Below are 20,976 nucleotides of genomic sequence, written 5' to 3'. Positions count from 1 at the left end.
ATTTTATTATTCCCTAAGCTTTCATTTATTTAACCGAGGCCATTACCTCACTGGAAAAAATCAATGTAAATTCACATCGTGTCCGTTAGTTGAAAACGAAGCGAACTTTTACAACAAACTAATGTAATACGGTTTGCAACGCTTTGTAGTGCTTTTTGACCGGTACTTTTTGTGAGGATTTTCACGAATCAGTATTTTAGTGTCACTAAGGTGGAATTGTGAAGAAAACGACGACAAAGAATGTTACGTGTTTTCTGCGATAATTATCAATTTGAGTTGATAAATAAAGAAGACAGAACACAGTCCTTAATGGGAAATTCATTTAAAAACGTATTTTTCTGTCTCGAATTTAATTCGCTGCATCGAATTACCAGACGCAAAATGCGAAAATTATAATATCGAAATCTTTTTTGTCACTGGTAGCTTTGCCTAAATAAAATCACCGTTATCTTGGTCGTGTTTTGCAAACTTGCTTTCGTGAACTTCAATACTTTCCACATTCCGTGATGTTAATCATACGCAACGCCATAATACCAGAGTTCAAGAACGTACACGTAATTAGCATTAAAGTTTACAATATACTTCAAAGATATTCTTCATTTTAAACCTCGAAAGAAATTCTATGAACTATTATTATTATTGTAATATGTTCAGAAAATGCTATTTTGAAACTATTTAATCGAGAATTAGCAATTCGGTAAACACTTTTGACGGAACCCTAAATTCTAAATCATGGTAATCGAATTCTTAGAGGAAACGCGGATGTCGATGAAAGAAAAAATTGCGTTACGTACTGATGAAGATTACCCAGGTGGCTCGATCAGTAACGTTTTTATGACTCTCTGGATCCCTCCTGACGAACTATTTCGGGATCGGCGGTTTACTGGATTTTCAGCAAAAATACCACGGCGATTGCACATAAAATAACCTCGAATATCGATACACATTGTAGGCTTGAACGAGCACGGTGACACCATTCCACGTGATGCGTCGCCATAAATTATAGAGAAATAACAGAAATGCCAGAGAAAGATCTTCGCAGAATTATCATCAACTACGAGTATCTACACTTCTCTGCACAAATTAATAAATCGCAGACCACGAGTATTTACGCACACAAAATACATCAAAAGTTTAAGCAGTAGCAAATAATATTTTAACTCTGCAATCTTCAATGCAAATATCTCAATCATATGTTACATGTCTGAACATAAAGTCATGCTCGAACGCTACTTGAACTGATATTGATCTTCATCAAATTAAGTAGGTATCTACATTGTAGGGAATGTAAATAGTATTAATGTTGGAAGTGTTCGAAAATCACGAATTTGTATTCAACAAAAGAGAACTGCAAGAGGGAAAATTGTATGGATTACCAAGTTATTTCCGTTGCCGACAAAATGGTGTGCGCTCGGATTCGCAACGCGTCGAGGACACCGTGCGCACACGACCAACTATCCGATACTAAACACAATCGAAATCGCGATATTCAAATTGGACTGCGATGAAATTCTGATAGAATTAGAAACGAAACCGCGCGGAGTGGTTTGTGTGCACGATCTCCACGGATACCTCCGGCACGACGGCCGAAAGTAATCATGTTTGCCCCGAAATGCTACTCGAAATACCGATCCGCGTAAGCTTTTACCGGCGAAATTCGATGATACGGCAACCGAATCGCAAACCGCGACGACGGAACGTTTAATTTCTTCGCTGCTTGCAGATTGTTCCTTTTGAAGAATGCTTGCGAAACGTTTTCTGGCCATTCTAGTCGTAATACACGCAGCGATTACATAAATTTTACGAAACAGGTGGGCGACTTAAGTGCTTATCTAAAATCCACAAAACAAGTACTCTGCTTAAGCGTAGATGACCAAATTGTGAGTAATGTTACCATTAAACTGCGAGTTTTATGCATTTATGAAAATAATAAATAGATGAAATACAGAATTGTAGAGATGGGAAAAGAATTTAAGTTAAAATCATTATAAAGAGAAACACTTTTTTAAGTAACTTCTATGTCCTACACTGTTTCGGGAGTTTGTTCGTTTTGCATAAAAATCTGCAGTCTCGTTATTACTAATTATTCGTAAAAATGATGTCTATTAGGAATATTGAACCAGTTTTATTAGAAAGCAAAGGTAATTTAATTTGTGAAAAGACAATATAAAGTAATTCAAAAAACTGTGTTCGGTTTTGAATTTATTAGTTGAAACAATTGCACTGTTAGAATCATTGATCGCTATTAAATGGTTGAAGATTAATTGTGTCACGATAATATAAGGCGTTTAATTCATTGCGTGCGATACAATGGGAACGAAGCAACTTTTTTCGAATTCGAGGAGCGACATCGAAAATATTCAGAAAGTTTTTGGAGCTGTACTATAATATATGCGTAAATGGGAATATTTATGTGTCCGGCGAAAAATCGTCCGGGCGTAAGGGGTTTAAACGCGAAAGCTTTTTGCATTTGCAGAATATCGGTAAACAAGTATAGCCGTAGGGATTCTGTTTTCGAGATTCTATTTTTGTGTACGTCGATATTGGGACCTTTGATTCGAATTGGGCTTTTGATTGTAACAATTGAACTGAGGATTTTCATGGGAAATTAAAAATTGTCTGTATCAATTGCAAAAAAAATGGGAGCCACATGGGGATTTGATTGATTCTTTAATAATTTTTCTACTGTTTCAAATTACAACCACTCGATTTAACCTATCTCATTTCTATTATAAATGCTTAAGCGAAATTCGCAGTGAACAATGCATTTTTCGTCGATGGCCGACGGAGCCGCCATTTTGCGCATCGTTTTCGCCAGAAAAATAAAACCTCCTCTTTAAATATCCGGACCTCGTAAATTAGAATAAACATATTCGCAAAATAGTACACTTTACCGAAATATTTCAGATTCCGCGTATTTGCGTGCTTGTTTATTTTCAATCGTGTTTGTTTGGTGGATCGTCGCGCCTTCGATAAAATCGTGGCAGGCTCGATCGGCTGTTTACATTTCAACACGGAGTATGAAATAAATAGCGATTTAGTATTCGCTTCGAATCGAGATTCTTGGAGGGTATACGATAACAATTGAAAGAATTCACGGTCTGGGTTAATAATAACAAGTCTACCATTTGTAATGCAAGCATGTTCTTACACCGCGCTCGATTGTATTCCGCTGTTTATGAGTGCACTTTACTGGATTCCAAAATGCATAATCATATTTTGTACAAAAACCTGTTATTAACATTCTTACGCGAATCAAAAATTTGTGACCGTCGTTTTTTCGGGGTGAGGGGGGTAAAATCAGCACAAATACTTCATATTTGAATAAATTGCGAACAATAAATAAATTTTAATTAATAACCCTCGATAAATTCCCTGCACGAGTACAATCAAAATTTCATTGATTAAACGTCTCGGATTTTCCCACTGTCACATGCCACTGAATGAAATTTAAATAATTTAGAACATTTTGTATAGTCCTTTTCAATTCCTGCTTCAGCAGAATGGTGTTACGATGCCAGATTAAATTCCCGCGAACAGTTTCCAATAAAACAGGGAGGAATTTGTTGCAAACACGACTGTCTTGCAAAATACTTCACATTTCGTTCGTTGCGAGAAGCTTACAGCCACTTGAATCCCAGACTTTGCTACTTTGCTGTCCGAAGTGGTTAAAGTAATAGAAGCTGCTCCTGTTTCACTTGTTCTACCTCGAACACTCGAGTAGAGGGTTTAGGCGACACAGATTAGATTGTGTTCGGTCACCGGAATAACTATAATGGATCTATAAATTCGAACGTCGGGAAGAAGAAAAGGCTACCGAGTAACACAAACGGATAGAAAAAGCCGAACGAATATCTGGAATCTTTGTTTTTCTATCGCATTAATTCTGGCATGCAATTACACCGTTACCGCAGTTTGTTGCACGAATGCAATTTTACTGCGGTGGCGCACAGCGTGCGTTGAGAGTCAGGTCACGTTTTCATCAACGATTCTTTTTAATTTCGGTATTTACGCGGCAGGACGACTTAATGAAAATATCGTTTGCTCCGATAAAAAAAAAAAGAATAAGGATCATTAATCTTTTATAATGTAAACGTATTCCACTGAACAGGAATGGAAGCTTCGCGTTGCGAATACGCAGACTCTCTTTTGTTTTTATATTTTCCATGCTTCCTTCGCGCGTAGATCGTCGATTAATAAAGCGAATGTCATAATTCTGACATTCTTAAACTGTATCTCCCACGATTAAAAATTAAACCGGTGGTTCTGCATTTCAAATGGTTGTACCAATTTCGAATTTTTAAGAGCTAGCTGACAAAATTGGGAATTAGATTACACGGTTTCACTAAAGACGTAACTGAGATTCTGGATGTTCTTTAGAAATTCTGGAATCGAATTTCGTTTTCATCAACAGCCGCTGACGAGATTGTCCGTGGAAATCCTGTGCTAGAACGGATGTGCCGGAAGATCGCGTGAAAGTTGAACTTTCGCGAAAACGTCGAAGCTTTAACTGGTGTATCGAGTTTCGTCTTAAAGCTCCGATAATACCAGGTATTTCGAACTTCTTGAAACGGCCTGCTCTACTCTGGTTGATATGCGACAGATGCAAATAAAATGCGAAACAACTCTGGCTTGACGTAATGCATAAGACAAATGTACCTCTTGCAACAACAGTGAAGCAACGGAACTGAAGCAAACTGAACTCTCCTTGACGTAATTCATAAAATGCTGAACAGAGACAGTACCTCTTCCGTTGGCAGTCAAGCAGAAGCAACAGTGAAATTTACACTATTTCCGATTTGTTAGAACGATTCAGAGATAAAGTACAATTTTATTTCATTCTCGTTCCATCGGCTTAGAACATTTTTGTTATGGATAAAAATCCGCAGTGTAATCAGGAATTTCCCGGTCAAATTCTAAATCATGAAGCTTCCGGGTTATGATAGAAAAAGCAATTCCTGAGTGACTGAAACTTTTCAAAACTAGTCTCCCAGAAAATTACGGTTATGCTGTGCAGTATCGCCACAGCAATATATGTGCTAACCAGGAATTTCAAACTGTCCGTGAAAACTTTATCTCGGAGACCATGGCAGTTTCATAAGAGGCACGAAGATTGAAATGAAAATATTATTCCCGAGTTGTTATCAGTATGAGAATGCACTACTTTCATCACCGTTGCGTTTCTAGTAGACAGGAGACGTGCAAGAAAAGGAGGTCCTAAAGACAGTATTTTATCACATTGTTGCAAAAATTTTTAGCTGTTATTCTGGGAATTCCACAATCGTGTTTTTTGGTTTCTCGACGTCAGTTGGGCACGAACATTTTCACCCAACTTATCGAAAAACGTGCAGAAAGAGAGATAGGGATCGTTTCGCTTCGTGCCAGCCTTGGTTAACTTTTATAAGCTAACAATATGCTGTTGCTAACTGAAATTTTTGTTCGTTTCACGTCGTTGTACGCGCGACGGAGCATTCGAAATTTTAAAAAAGACTTTAAAAAAGTAAGTTTCATTATTACGAAACAGGGACCAGAACAAAAATAATTTTCTCAAAGCGACAGTGCTCGCACTGCTCACGCATTATAGCGCCAGGTCAGTACACTTCTGCATAAACTTCGTTGCAAGAAGGAATAAGATTTAATGAAATACAGAGCTGTTTCATGCAGTAAAAAGTAATGTTTTTAAGGCAAAAGAAGATATCCGGTGCGAACAAAAGAACCCGTAAAATGCTTCGTAGCCGTGTCGCGCAGAAACTTTTTAAATAATTTTATATGCTTAGTGCTCTCATTAAGTGCGGCTATTCATTCTCCCTTTAAAAATGTAGATCTTTATGTTGGGCACAAACTAGGGTAAGGTACCCAATTACTGTGAGAATACCAATTACTGTGCTTATATCAATCATACTTATATTTAAAGCACAATGAATATTAAAAAACAGATATATAACATACATATTAACAGATTTCAATGAAAAAATTTGAATGTCTTTTTTAAATATTTATTACGTTTTAAAAGTAAGTATAATTACTATAGGCATAGTAATTGGTACACCCAAATTGGATCCCTTACCCTATGTTCTCTATGCTACTGTACATCATTTAATCAAAATAATTAACCTATTCAGTCTTACATTTTACCGTTAAAACAAATTAAAATGATCTGGGTAATTTGTTTAATTATCAGAATACATGAAAACGTAACACATAAAATTGCGATGACAAAAATCTTACCACAATAAACATAAATCCAATTCATCTGGTACCAATACGAGCACTATGACACAATGAAGTGTTGTATTTAAATTTTTCAATAATTGCCGCCCTGCTTGGTAATTTTACGGAAAAGGCTGTCCTCGATCTTGAATTGTACAAACATAGTGAATGCTAGCAAAATTTCGGGGAAACGAGATTATACATAGCACGGCCTCTAATTAACTTACTCGGAAAGATAAAAGTGCGAACGGTCGTGCGGCTGTAATGAGAGGCCGACCAATTAGATCATTGACGAGCCCGAACCCCTTTTTCAGGGACGAGGCTATCAAACCGCTCGAGATCCTATTTTGGTCAACGTTGTCTAAATCATTAAGCACGTGAAGCAATTTCCCTTCGAGCCACTCGTAAACCTTGCCAAAATTTGACTGAACGAGAAAGTGTCCCGTAAATACCGTTTATGATGTAATTCGTGGTTCGATTAAGAAGACAGCTGCTACGAATAAGGGTCAGGTTATACTAGGCAGGTCAGACGCTGAGGGTGTATAAACTCTAGATATAAAAATAGACAGATTCTTGTATCTAGTGTTGAATTATTGAAATTCAACCTTACTGGGACACCCTGTATTTGGTGATGCTAATAATTTACTAAGAACACGCTGATTAATATTAAATTAATATTGGTCTCGGGAGTCAAATCTGGCAAAACCGGATCTAATTAGTCAGATAATTATGAAATGCCTCATTAGACTCGTTCGAAGCAAAAACTCATCTTAATTACGGAGCGTCTTGCACGGGAAGAATCGCTTAGAAAGCCTGCAAATTACTCGATCGATGATAACCACGCCGGCTAATATGAAATTCAATATTGTCTCGGCTCCACAATCGATGCAAGAAGTGTCGCGAACAAATCGTCCTCCGGAAAAACAATGTGCAACCAATAATTTGCTCCGAACCAATTAAAGTGTCTATCCAGATGAACCTGAACGCCTCGCACGGAAAAAATTGTTCGACGTTTCTTGCCAGAGGAGCAACATAAACAAGACGTCGTCTATTAAAGTGGCCTTTGCTTACTCGTATTACGTCGGCCAAATGGCATAATCGCGTTATCAAGCACAAAGTGCATATTGTCCGGAGGAAGCGTGGCCGTAACAAGGTACTGTCGGAGGCGTCTCCAATGACTATAGCGACGCAACGTGGTACACTATATGTAGTCCCGAGGAGGCGATTAAATCTGTGTACCTTATGATCATCTTTCACTTACCTCGTTAGTTCCGTTTAAAAACCCCCAATTATAAACCGAGTCCTAATGCTGGAAATTTTGTGCCATTTTTTCCACTCGATCATACAGGAATTGCAAGCGTGATTTAAAAAAGCATTTATACTGCTTAAAATTGTACAGTAATTGTATAATTGATTAGAAATGTGACCGGGTATCCTTAGGACCTGAAATAAATTTTTTAAATTCCATAGAAATACATTATTACCATTCGATGCTGTTTCCTCAAAAAGCAACTCAACATAAATTTCTGCAAACGGTCGAAAAACCATGGAAAGCATTTCTATTAATCAGTCTTCGACATTCATCGTGTTTTAACTGGAACCACCCACGCACGATTTTCGGACGAAATAATTATTCATTGAAAAGTCGTTGAAAATGGAAATTTTTATACTGTCTCGTGTAAGTTTGTATAAGCTACAGATTTAATTAACCACGTCGATTTCACTCTTGAGCGAGTTTTATTAATATAATCTGGGTAATTTCATCGTAAGCTTAGCAATGCCTTGGAATCTGGAAATTAATTTCAACGATGTTATTAATGTTATGTTTTTTAATTAACGCCTTTGAAATGGTCAGGTGAAATTCTCTTTTTGCAGAGGAATGCATAATTTTCGAAATGAATGTTTGTCGCAAACTCTGGTCAACGTTGTAGCAAAATGTATGTATTTTCCGCAAATGATTTTGGTGCTCTTTAAAATGCATTTATGAATACATATTTCGCTCATTATAGGTCGGGCTGTGCAAAAAAAAAATTGCTGCCGAGATGCAAATTATATTCGTCGCAGCTGCTATATTCGTACTTGTCACAGAATTTTAATATTAAATTTCCCACCTAGATTCTATAAAGGATACGACGAAGAAAATCCGTAAGGACAGCGAATTTTAAGGGACGCGAAGGATTGCTGATATTTCGCAATATTCTGCTCGGAATACAAATTCTCGGATTTCTTGCCGATTGAGGCGTCTAGATACAGAAAAAATGCATTCTACATTTCAGGTGCACGAATAAACTTTACAGAATAATCAAACAACGGTATGAAATGTTAAAGTGAAATATAGGAATGATTACATGATGAAAATGGAGGACGGTAGAAATGCCCACTTGGGAAAAAAACTTTCGGCGCAGAGATGAATAAAGGCAATTGCAAGGGCTGAACTGGGTTAGGAGTATGGAGAGTTATGGTCGAATGAGTTAGGTCCGTAGAGGAAAATTTCGATGTGCAGATTAACCTGGATTAACCCCAAATTAACCTAGGTGCAATAGTTGACCTAGAAATGTAATGATAATCCGTGTTAATCCGAATAAATTAGAAATAACATAGTTAAAAGAGTTAGGGGTTCAACAGATTGGGTTTGAAGCAAAAACCAGAGATATTTATCGAGTACAATAATTTTCTTCTAGATTATTACATGTTCTCTTGATATTTTAAACAACTTTATAGAGTATTGCAATTTTGGAATTTTCGCAACTGATTTTTACATGCACAAAAAATTTCATGTTTATTTTAAATCCACCATTACGCCCATATATGGGTCAATTACAGATTACTATGTTAATTAATGCAGATCCATCTTTCGTCCTTCCGATTTTTTTTGATACCTCACATAAATAAATAACGTTTGAACTCGATTGAAACGTGTAATTCGATTTCTGAAGAATAAATTAACTAAACGAATTTTTTCTTTGTTCCGCCATATTTCATTTAGTATTCATTCAGAGAAAAAGCAAAAAAGTAATTGTAAAATTCTACTTAAATAAGGAATTTTTTAAGGAAATCTGTTCTTGCACTTCATTTGACTTTTATGAGGCTTTAATGCCTTACGATAATGCCTTAACTAAGCAGGAATTATTAACATTATCGATTATTCTTTCTCAAGAAACGTGCACATTTAGCGAATCAATATTCTTCATTCTGAAGTTTGAAACTTTTCAAACTTTACTTTAAACCGCTCGAACACGATCGATTGTAACGGATCGAATCGATTATACTTCAACCACGCTTAATGCCCATGTATTTATTTACATACTCAGGAGCCTCCCGAATAAGTTCGCCGTTCACTTTCGAAAAAGTTCTCGGATGATGGCTGGTTAAATCCGCGCAAATACTTTCTGATGAATGGAATCGATTTCGACGATAGAGAAATGTTCTTCCGTGCTGTCTTCCGGTTCTATTGCGATAAACCAAATAATATTCATTCTTTTCTGGGTAGAATGGAAATAGAATCAGGGTTTTTTATTTTTCAATCGCTTAATGTTTTAATGCTTCTCTTCTCAAGGTACTATACAATTGTACAGGGTGTCAAAAAATGTTGTATTTCCTCGTAAGGGATAATTCTTGACGTTATATGAAATAACTTTTTCCTTTGCGAAAATGTTCCCCGTTGCTTCGTTAAGGAGTTATTAACGAAAAACACGAGCCAATCAGAGCGCTGCTACACCGGACGGATTCCAGCCAGGCCAATGACAACGCCACGCTCAGCGAGACCTGTCGCCAAGCCGGAACCCGCCAGCTATAGCCGCGCTCTGATTGGTCCGTGTTTTTCGTTAATAACTACTTGTCAAAGCAATGGACAACATTTTCGCAAAGGAAAAAGTTCTTTCGAATGACCTTAGGAATCACCCTTTTCATGGAAATACAACATTTTTGGGACACCCTGTAGATTAGACCGATTCGTATGAAATATATGTTCTCTTCGTTACCATTACCGAAGTGATTCTACGCCAAAATGAAAACAGATCTTCGGCGCTTGGCATCTATTTTATCGTCCTGAATTGATGAAAATTTACTTTTGTTAGAATAATAATAATTAAAAAAGTTCACCGTTAAAAAGATGTTTTCGTTTTTTAAATTAAAACGAGACAGTCTAGGAGTTTCTCCATATAACTGTTTTTGACCCATGATTTTTTTTTATTAAGCATGTAGATTCATTCAAACAATAATTGGATAATGCTGCTGAGGACAGTTCGTCATGCACAGGCTTCATTGTAATCTGTTTGCGAATTCATTCGTGACGGAATGATGGAAAATAATCAAGACCGCGATAAAACAATGGAAAATTTCGACTAACGAAGCTCGCACAAAAAAAGGATACACGTGCGGCGAATGGAAACATAAATCTTCGAGTTTTCATTGGCAAAGACATTAAATCCAATTTATTAGCCCCGATGATTGATAATACAGGGTTTTCCAATTACAATTAGCCGGGGATCCTATTTAACGTCGGGCTTCGGCGTGATTAACTTTGAAATCTATCCTAATGAATTAATCAGCGCGAATTTAATTAGTAGTGGGTTTACGGGGATACCAGTGGCGTTTAATTTAAACTTTGGTCTTCGAGTCGCAACATTAATTAGATAATTAGTAACTTCTCCACAATTAATCAGTGGTTCGATCGTTTACCTTCTATTTTATATTCTTCGTACGTGCTTTTTTTTTTAAATTGTTCGTGATAGGTATTGTTTCCATATTTTTCCGATTGATCTAGTGTTTGTCTGTTTTCTTTTTACCATTGACGAGCCGCCTGAATTCGCATGGCGCACGCAAAGGCAACTGCGAGACACAACTCGTTTGAAATTGAACTCGATATATCGCTGACTCCACAATCCCAGCCCCTGGTTTAATATACGTAACAGTCAATTCCATTTAGACGAGCCGAAGACAATGCAATATTTTACGGTGAATTTCTCGTTACCGTGCTAATTAAACTTTTATCGGATATTTCGCATATTGAAATCTGTCGCGGTATTTATCGGACGGAAACAAGATTGTCTCGTTTACAGGAAATTCTCTGCTCTAGTTTTCAATGACACGTGCATTCGCCGTGGACTCCGGCACGATCCGTATCCAATTAACGCATTGGCTGCCATAAGCACGTTCGCGGGCTCTTCGCGATCTTCGTTTTTGCAATCACAGCGCCCGCCGTTTGTGATTCGCGGAAAATACCGATGGCGCGCTTCGTTTACCCGAATCAGAACCTCGAAGAATGCACCAACAGAGGAATTCAAATTGGTGAATAGAACATGGAGTACTTAGGGAACGACGAGTACAATGATTTCGCGTGTCTTAGTGATGAAAATCAGTAGACACGGAATGGTAGAGACGTCAGAAAAGATTAATACCGTTACGACGAAAGTAATGCATAAGATAATGTATGTAAAACAATTTATTTTTACTATGAATAAATTTAATACGTTTTAAATTATCAAGTAAAATTATTTAAGAAATAATATGTCTATCGCAATATGTCTTTAGTTTATGTGCATCTAATTTATATCTTCATTCGGCAAGAATCTTTTCAAGTCGAAGGATAATGTTACCACATTATTTTCAATTAAAATTATTGAAAGTAGAAATGTATGTAACTTCTACCCCTTGAAATTGATCCAGACAATTTTTGCTAAAGATTGTGTAGAGATTTTCTAACAGAAAATTATTGACACATTGAAAATAATTGTAGTACATTTATCGGAAGTATAAAATTATCCTTCAATAAAAATATATATAAAAATATATAAATCTATAATATAATATATAGTAAATAAAATAAAATATATATAATATAATATATAAGAATATAAAAGTAGCTTTCACAAATGATACAGAAAATTTTTACTAGAGATTTCATAGACTTGCTAGATATTCTTGCAGGAAATTATTAGCCTATGTTGAAAATAATGTTTAATGTCTGTTTAACTCGTACCCCTCGCATTTGATACAGAAAATGTCTAATTTGCTAGAAAAATCCATAGTTCTGTGATGAAGAACATTCTGGTCTGACTAAAACAGACTCATTCTCCTTCCTCTCGGACGGAAGACTCTCACAGAAGAGAAATCGTGTTTTGAACTAGAAACAATTTCGACAATCGACTCAATCATTTTTGGCAAACACCATACATCTACAACTACCATCTGTAATTGTTTAAACATTCTATATAAATGGTGTTACAGACTGAAATTTATGGTAAGCCGCACAGGGTCGTGCATGGTCACAGAATCGATTATAACCGGTCCATTACCGATATAAATGTATTTACATTGATACGAACAAAGTCGTAGACTGCACTGTACAGAATGGCACTACCATTATCCAAACTTGCATAATTTATGCAAATACCGTGTTGTAGAGTACTAACATTGAAGAGGGATGGTCGTTAACAAACAGAATGGACGGGCAGACGTGCACGCTGGTGACTGTGCGTCGTTGACAATGTGACGCCTTTTTCGACGCCTATGATAATGATATGATAATGAAATTACTGGAACGCAGTAGTGCTGTTTTAATTAAAGCCTTGCTGCCGAAATCAAAGAAAAGTAGAGCATATTTCATAACCAGCATAACGTTGCAGATTCTGCTGGTATTCTGTTTGGTCTTAATGTTAGCTTGGGCCATGAACAATTTTTGTTAAAATTTATCAATTTTGTCATGTTGATTATGAATTTTACTTTATGATTTTACTCGCCATTCTTTTTTACTCGCCAAGTTTTTAGAAACTGAAATTGTTTGTGATTCAATCTAATATTCTTGAAACTGTTATTATGGACATTATTGATTAATGTTCGTTGTTTCATTTGTTACAGATGGACACTGTCACTATGAACGCTTCGTGGCCTAACAGCAACGATACTTACATGATCGGAAATGGTTCATCGTACAATAGCTCCAGTGGTACGAGCAATGCTATAATAATTACAGACTAATTCGTTGTTCATACTATTTAGATTTTCTCGAATTACGTTGATAAAATAGAATCCAGTAAATGCAATCCACAATTCAGTAAATTATACCGTTTTTTTAAATGAAAAGTGTATCGATATTTTACATATTGAATTCATATACACATTTGTATGACAAAACTGTTTGTATTTTGTGGCAACGTTGACAATATCCACAATCTCTTTATATGAGTCGTTTCGTAAGACATCATGTTATAAATTGGATTCACAGAAACGGTGATTATACTTTCATGGAAAAATTATGATTCATATTTTATAGCAATGTCGATAAAATCTACAATGTATTTACAACAGTCGTTTAACAAGTTACACGATCGTGAATTGCACTGAAGTTACAAATGCATTTCACAAAAACAGTGATTATGCTTTCATGCCAGAATTACTACTTGCATTTTACGACAAAATACTAAAATAACTGGACTGCAGAATAATACTCGCGTTTCTCTCTCTCTCTCTCTCTCTCTCTCTCTCTCTCTCTCTCTCTCTCTCTCTATCTGTCTCTCTCTCTCTCTGTAATGTATATCCACACATAAATTCTTTTGATAAAGCTTCTCAAGAGAGGTTGCACCATACGGTGCCCAATTAATCCCAAGTCTCGTATTTTCTCGTGCAGTCGAGTGCAGATAACAATACTATTTTATTACCACTTTATTCTACGCATTGTTTTACAAACAACAACGAAACATTTATGATTAGAGGAGATACGTTTTAAAATATCAACCTAACTTGCATGATAATTAAATGTAATAAGGGGGGATGAACGTTATTGTTATATAGTTAATTTTTATATTAGTAATAAATTTTAATAGGGTAAATTTTAAAATATATTTATTTTCTATATTAGTTACACTTAAGAGATAAATATTATTATGCAGTCTTTATGATAGTAAAGAATTATTCTCTGTTAAGTTTTTTTCCCTTTCAATATAAATCTTAGGAATGAAATCAGTATTCCTATAGTTAACTCGTCCATTATTCTTCTGCTACTTCAAACGCACTAAATAGCGATTTACGGAGCTCGTAACTCAACAAAGAATAAGATTTCATACGCTTTATATCCTTAAATTTGCATTAACTATATGACTAGTGCTTCAGTTAACGATCAAACATTTTAAGTGCACGCTATAAAACTCCCTACCAGTTAACAGCGTGAATTTTTTTATCATAGAAACTCGCGTAAACAAGGTTCAAAGTTGGTAAATGCGATGCGAGAAGAACTATTTCGAGGAAAACTGTATTGCGGTGTATGACAATCTAACAAGCTAAACTATATAATTCAAACAATGGACATTTAGTTGTTAAAAGTTTTTACGCGACGCAACACGAAAATATGTGACGACTTGATACCGTTTAAATTACACATAAAACATTTTTTACTTTGTCAAAATTAAAGAAGATATTCTACGGTATATTTAAGACGTGCGATAATAGAACGATTTGTTTGAAATGGGTTCGCCGAATTTCAAGAAATACAGAATTTAATTGAGATGCAGAGGATTGCAGTTTAAAACCGGAGTTCGCAGGCTCTTGTGGCGAAAATCGCGTGAAACATGGCCTCTTGTCTCCGGAGGTAAATGCCAAGTTTACGCAACAGTTCGCATTCGCAAAACGACAAAGCCCACGGCATTTACTTCAAGCTAATCCTCGCGAGAGTTATTTTGACTTACCCCGTCGGACGTGCAAACTTCTGTTAAGATGACAATGGCCGGGCAGATCCGCGGTAAACGCGCTATGCATCTTCTTATCGCGTAACTTTTAACGAGCATTGTCCTCGTATCTCAAGCAGTACCAAAACCTGCAACGGAAGTCGTTTCTTAAACAATAAAACCTTCAACTGACGATTAACTTTCTGAAGCTCTCGTCGCGTTGAGCTTTGTTAACAATATGCCAATCTTAACTTCCGAACAGTTTCTTCCCGATCCGCCGTCTTATATCGAAAGAAAACTGTAGTGAAATATTGGCGTGGGTCAGAAATGACTCCGACGTAGGTCCAGAATTCGCAGAAGTCCGAGGGTTCATAAGTAGGAAATAAAATAATATTCGGAAATTCTCCTAATCTCTCCACAATTTTGTTCTCCGTTTATCCATCTTCGACATAAATGCGTAAAACCCGCAGTCTACATATCGCGTGCGATGAAAGATTATACATTTATTGTAATGTAACATTTACTGTAAAATGATAACGAGCCGTATCTCCCTTCCGCAAACGAACGGAAGTTTTCACTCACTGTCACCGCGACAGAAATTCACGTATCGTTGCAACAATGTGCAACAACGTGCAGCAAAAAGACCCTTCCCGAAGCGAGCGCGGTTTTCATCCTACTGTTAGTTAAACCGAGTAATAATGTTATAACGCTTATAATGAACAGCTCGGGATGACTCGATTGTTCTGCAAAGTGGAATGTAATTTTCATTCATATACGATGCGGGAAAAAATTTGATCTGTCTCATGCGATGATAAATCTGTTGGTTACGAGTGACGATCGTTAATTGGAACATAATTAATACCAGAGAAGGAGATCTTATTGCTGCATGCTATACGTAATCTAAAATCCTTGTGGTTCCAATTAACATAATTCAATTGATTAACTCCTTGCAGTATAATCTGCAATATCGTAACAGGCTCTTAAATGTTGACGTTGATTATAAAGTCAGATTCACAAAGACCTCGAGACCCTTGAAGAAAAATCACATGGTTACTACGAAAAAGGAATCAGCAAGCTTGTAAAATTTTGGGAAACAGTTGTAGAAAATAGTGATGACTCCACCGCGAATGACTAAAAGAATGATTAATAGAATTTAAGGGTGTAGATATACTACCATCAACTCATTAAAACGATTCAAGGAAGGAATACATTTTTATTCGGTTCTAGTAACTTGCAATTGATGCAGACAATCTTTCACGACATTTCGCAGTCTGGTGATGACTATACAATTGTTTACTTTCTAATGCAACTGCTTGTTATTTTCTGTCAACGTTTGCAGTCATCTCAGAAAATTCTGCTGCCAGTAATTTCGTTCAACCCTAATTTCTTCCAGATATGGGAGAAGACTTATCCAGCACTTCCGAAGTGCCAACGCTCATCGTCGTGGTCCTCAGCATACTATACGGTAGCCTCTCGATCTTGGCAGTGGTAGGGAACTCCCTCGTGATGTGGATAATATCGACGTCCAAACGGATGCAGAACGTAACGAATTTCTTCATAGCGAATCTGGCGCTGGCTGACATTGTCATAGGTTTGTTCGTGATTCCATTTCAGGTACGACCACCATTCTTGTTTACATTCCCAAACAGACAGCTCGTATGAGACATGCACAAACAGCTAAATCCTTTGAGACCCGAAAAGATAAATCGTGGCAACGCTAAGTCATCCTGTACAATACAACTTCGGACGTGTACAAATTACTCTCCCGCGTCGTTTCTCATTTTTGGCGAAGCAGATCGAAATCTCCGGCCTCCCAAAGAAAACTATCGTTAATGGATTTCCGGAAAAGATCTCGGAAATACCTTGACAGTAAAGAAATTTTTCAAAAAGTATACGTCTTCGTGTTAATTCGCTCGAAATCGGATCAGAAGATTTATCTGGAAGGAATAAAAAAAAATGTGATCGTCTGACACGCCTTTCGCAGAAAACGGCACATTAAGCAATATTTATTACTGTAATTCCAAGGAGGGAAACACAAATTCACAATTTCATGAAAGCACAATATTTATCGACGCGTACGACAACGGTGTACCTAATGAGCATGACCGATAAATCTCTCGTTTCGATGCTATTAAACATCCCGATCGGACGTTGTATTCCTATATGCCACCACTGTTTGCCAAGCTTACCGGATGTTGAGAGACTACGAATTTCATGAATTTATGACAAAACTGTGTAGATAAAAATTGAAATCGTGGAAGCGTTAAAAGAATTTACAAATGTCGACTGCAAACGTCAAGAGGTTAAAAGAATTTAACAATATCAGTATGTTAAATGATTTTCTGAGACCTCAAAAACTTTTTCATAGAACCACCACGCGGCTTTTACGGAAAAGAAATTCATCAACTTGTAAAGCGTTACAAAACGGTTATAGTAAATAATAGTTGCGACTATATAATCGATTAATGAAGTTGTTATTTGTGTTTCATTTTAAAATTGGGCAGGAACTTCTGTAATCGTCTAACATTGCCTTTAGCGTATTCAAATAATTAACCCCTTGTACTGTAATTTCGAATCAGGCACGTCACGAAGATTTCTAACAAAACTAAATATGTATGCTATGAATTTCCATTGAATCGTAATAAAGATTTATTTTGTCGATATGATATAGTCATTGGAGAATACGCATACATAAAAAAACAAAATAAAAATAAATGTTGGTAGTGCAATCAACGCGGGCGATTTTTCTTTTGCACAAAGCTCCGCAGCCCGGTAATCAAATCTCATTGTTTCCCTTGCAGTTTCAAGCAGCACTGCTACAACGATGGAATCTGCCCTTTTTCATGTGTGCCTTTTGTCCCTTTGTGCAAGTCGTCTCTGTCAGTGTTTCGGTCTTCACGCTGACAGCGATTGCGATTGATCGGCACCGAGCGATTTTGAAACCACTCAGGTGCGTGTTCGGATAATCGATCTTCTTATTGCTTCCCATTCTTTATTCGAAATAATAAACGATTATCCATAACAGCGCGAAGCCAAGCAAACAAACTGCCAAAATTATCATCATCGGAATTTGGTTGCTCGCTGCGGTCGTATCGACACCGACGGCAATAGTGTTTGGAGTCAGGATGGTGCCGGAGAACGATGATAGTGAGTTTCAATTAGAATTACGGGATAATTGCATGCACCGATCGACACGGCTTGGCAAATATTTCACTGGTACCCATAAAAGGATAATTATGACATAATTATTATCATTACCGGCGCATTCGTTCTGTAAATTCACCCTTCACGTCTCCACAAAGACCCGCTCGACGTTGAAATTACAATTTACTTCGCCAATATCCGCTTCTAATGTTGCAATTAAATCGTCTGAGTGGAATTTGACATCCTTGAATTCTGTACATATATTAGGATAGTGAAAATACAGGGTGTCTCAGATAAATGGAATCGCCTAAATGTTTGTCCTATTTATTGCTTTATAAAAATCATCTCGGTTGGCCTTTTTATGCTTTGTGAGGACGTTGAAAAAAATATGAGATTCCATTGAAAAAAATACGGATCGTCTTAGGCCCTAAGGAGCTCATTTGGCTGAAACGTCCTGTATAATTGAATGAAGTGGTACTCGTGCGAATTATCGAATGGAGACACGAGGCCACCAATTGTTGATTTTTTCGCTTGACGTCGTTGTATTTCTGGACCTTTCAGAGGATTCAGAGCACAAGAAACCGTTCTGTTACCCCGTGAATTTTTCTGATGACACAATGCGCTTGTACACAGGACTGTTGGTAATTCTGCAGTACCTGATACCGTTGACAGTGATCTCTTTCGTTTATGCAAGGATGGCAGTGAAATTATGGGGCAACAGGGCGCCCGGGAATGCTGAAGATTCTCGGGATGCGAATTTGATGAGAAACAAAATGAAGGTAGGACAACATTACTCGATTCTATCAATACACTACGAAGTGTAAAAAAAAGATGCATGTATTATGAATGCATAACACTTTCGCTACTACTACACAAAACTGTCGAAAATCCCTAAATTCTTACGAAATATTACACTTTTAATCATATCATATAAAATTATGTTACATCTTGTTGTTATAGTAAGACGTAATTTTCTGTCAGTAGCAACCAACAGTATGGTTTGTTAAAAAATATGACAATCATCAGCTATTTTTTATGAAGACCTAGTTTTACATCCACGGCTGTGAAAGTGTTAAACGAAGAGCTGTAAACGCCATTTTGTCGCCACAGACTGGCGAAATGTGGTTCAAATGGCAATCGGGAAATTATATTGCATGTCAATTCAATTTAAACATGAAGAATACTAATTGAATCCAACACTTGAAACTTATTGTTTAATAAAATGTTTTATTTGTAGGTAATCAAAATGTTAATTATTGTCGTCGCCCTTTTCGGATTTTGCTGGCTGCCCCTTCAAACGTACAACTTTTTCCAATATTGTTTTGAAATAAACCAGTAAGTAATGCGATTATGTAACATGCGATTATGTTCTGTAACATTTATTACAACGGACAGACATATTAATTACTCGAAGTTCGCATATGTTTAATCGTGAAAAATTGATGTTTCAGGTATGAATATATTAATTACATATATTTCGTTTTCGACTGGCTGGCAATGTCGAATAGTTGTTATAATCCGTTCATTTATGGAATATACAACGTAAGTAATCAAATATTTATTTGCAGAAGCTAAAACCGCAATTCGTATATAATTGCTCGCGAAGCTATTTGAGAACAGAACATGAAAACTGAAAAGACTATTTTTAAATAAGCATTTGAATATATGTGTGGTAAAATAAAATCTCTATAACTATGCTAAATAAAACATTTTCGTTATAACTTGTTGAAAGATATATTCTTAAGCGCACGTCATAAAACAGTGACACGAAAAGATGCGAAACTGTTTGCTAAACAAGAATTTCGTTACAGGAAAAATTCAGAAGAGAATTCCAACAGAGATGTCCCTTTAAATCGCGAAAATGGTCATCTACTCCGCCAATCGATAATACGGATATAGATAAGACGCAAAGTAGCCGTACATCTTCTAGGTACGATTTATAACAGCACTATGCTACCGCTAGACTGCAGATTTTATGCATTTATGGCAAAAATGGGTTGGTGAAATATAAAACGGTAGACAGACTGAAAGAATTTAAGAGCGTCAATATATTATTATCAAACTATCAAAATTATTGAGGGATTAAACAAATTTTTATTTAATTCTAATAGCTTGCAATTGTTGCAAACAATTTTGGTATGAAACAGCAAAAAAATCATAAGAATTTTAGTATTTTCAACCTATTAAATTTATGAAGGAGGGAAATACATTTCTATTTTAATCCTGATTGTTACAATCGGGGTAGACAATTTCTATTTTATGTGAATATTTTGCAGATACGAATGGAGACGAACAATTTCCGGAAGTTACCCGACAGTCACGTCTTTCTGCAAAGGAATACCGATCAGAGGATCAACGCAATCGTTCATCGAGAAGCATCAAACTTGCACACGCAGTAAAAAAGGAAGTGGACATTATATTCATAGCGGCAACGATAATAGATGCTCGATTTCATCGAACAAAACTGAGGAATTATATGTTTTCTCTTCGCGAAAACACATGCAAGATCCTGACATGGAAGAGTTATGCTTGTAACATCGAAAACTTCATAAATAACTTCATATCAATAGATTCATGGGCTTACCAAGCGCTACTGATAATATTTTTGCACATGTTCAGTTTATGCATGTTTACTTGATCGTGTAATTTCATTTTCCATCGATGAGACATTATATTCGTCCCTACTGTTTTTCTATTATCAGCTGCACTTGGTAAGGCGATACTATAATTATCATCAGTAAGAAGACGAGTTTCGTTACGTTCAATGTTTGAGACCTTTGTAGCTACTTCATACGTACAAAGTTGAATTAATTATAGAAAGATTAAGAGAAAAATAACTTCTCAATCAGTTGGAAAATATTTAAACTATAATACTTATTTCATGTAAAATATTTTTGAGAAACTGTTTTACTGTCATTTATGTTTTGATTTATATTGAAAAGTCGTTTTTCTTTGGTAAAAA

General features: G+C 36.3%; 2 protein-coding genes across 2 annotated transcripts in view; one reads left to right on the top strand and one right to left on the bottom strand.

Annotated features, from left to right (window-relative positions):
- LOC143353386 (uncharacterized) overlaps window positions 1–15,005 on the bottom strand; it is a 36,977-nt gene extending 21,972 nt beyond the window's left edge. The window contains exon 1 of the mRNA XM_076786664.1: window positions 14,892–15,005. Within this exon, the coding sequence (XP_076642779.1) occupies window positions 14,892–14,990 (99 nt within the window). The 5' untranslated portion in view covers window positions 14,991–15,005. The remainder of the gene's footprint in view (window positions 1–14,891) is intronic.
- Window positions 1–20,970, top strand: part of LOC143353385 (RYamide receptor) — a 21,731-nt gene extending 761 nt beyond the window's left edge. The window contains exons 2-10 of the mRNA XM_076786662.1: window positions 13,069–13,156; window positions 16,264–16,484; window positions 17,672–17,820; window positions 17,896–18,017; window positions 18,576–18,793; window positions 19,252–19,349; window positions 19,466–19,556; window positions 19,826–19,944; window positions 20,291–20,970. Coding sequence (XP_076642777.1) covers window positions 13,069–13,156; window positions 16,264–16,484; window positions 17,672–17,820; window positions 17,896–18,017; window positions 18,576–18,793; window positions 19,252–19,349; window positions 19,466–19,556; window positions 19,826–19,944; window positions 20,291–20,549 — 1,365 coding nt within the window. The 3' untranslated portion in view covers window positions 20,550–20,970. The remainder of the gene's footprint in view (window positions 1–13,068; window positions 13,157–16,263; window positions 16,485–17,671; window positions 17,821–17,895; window positions 18,018–18,575; window positions 18,794–19,251; window positions 19,350–19,465; window positions 19,557–19,825; window positions 19,945–20,290) is intronic.
- The last annotated feature ends 6 nt before the right edge of the window (window positions 20,971–20,976 follow it).

This window comes from Halictus rubicundus, chromosome 4 (assembly GCF_050948215.1).
Source record: "Halictus rubicundus isolate RS-2024b chromosome 4, iyHalRubi1_principal, whole genome shotgun sequence".
NCBI lineage: Eukaryota > Metazoa > Arthropoda > Insecta > Hymenoptera > Halictidae > Halictus > Halictus rubicundus.
Note: the sequence above shows the minus strand (reverse complement) of the source record. Positions and strands in the feature narration are given on the sequence as shown.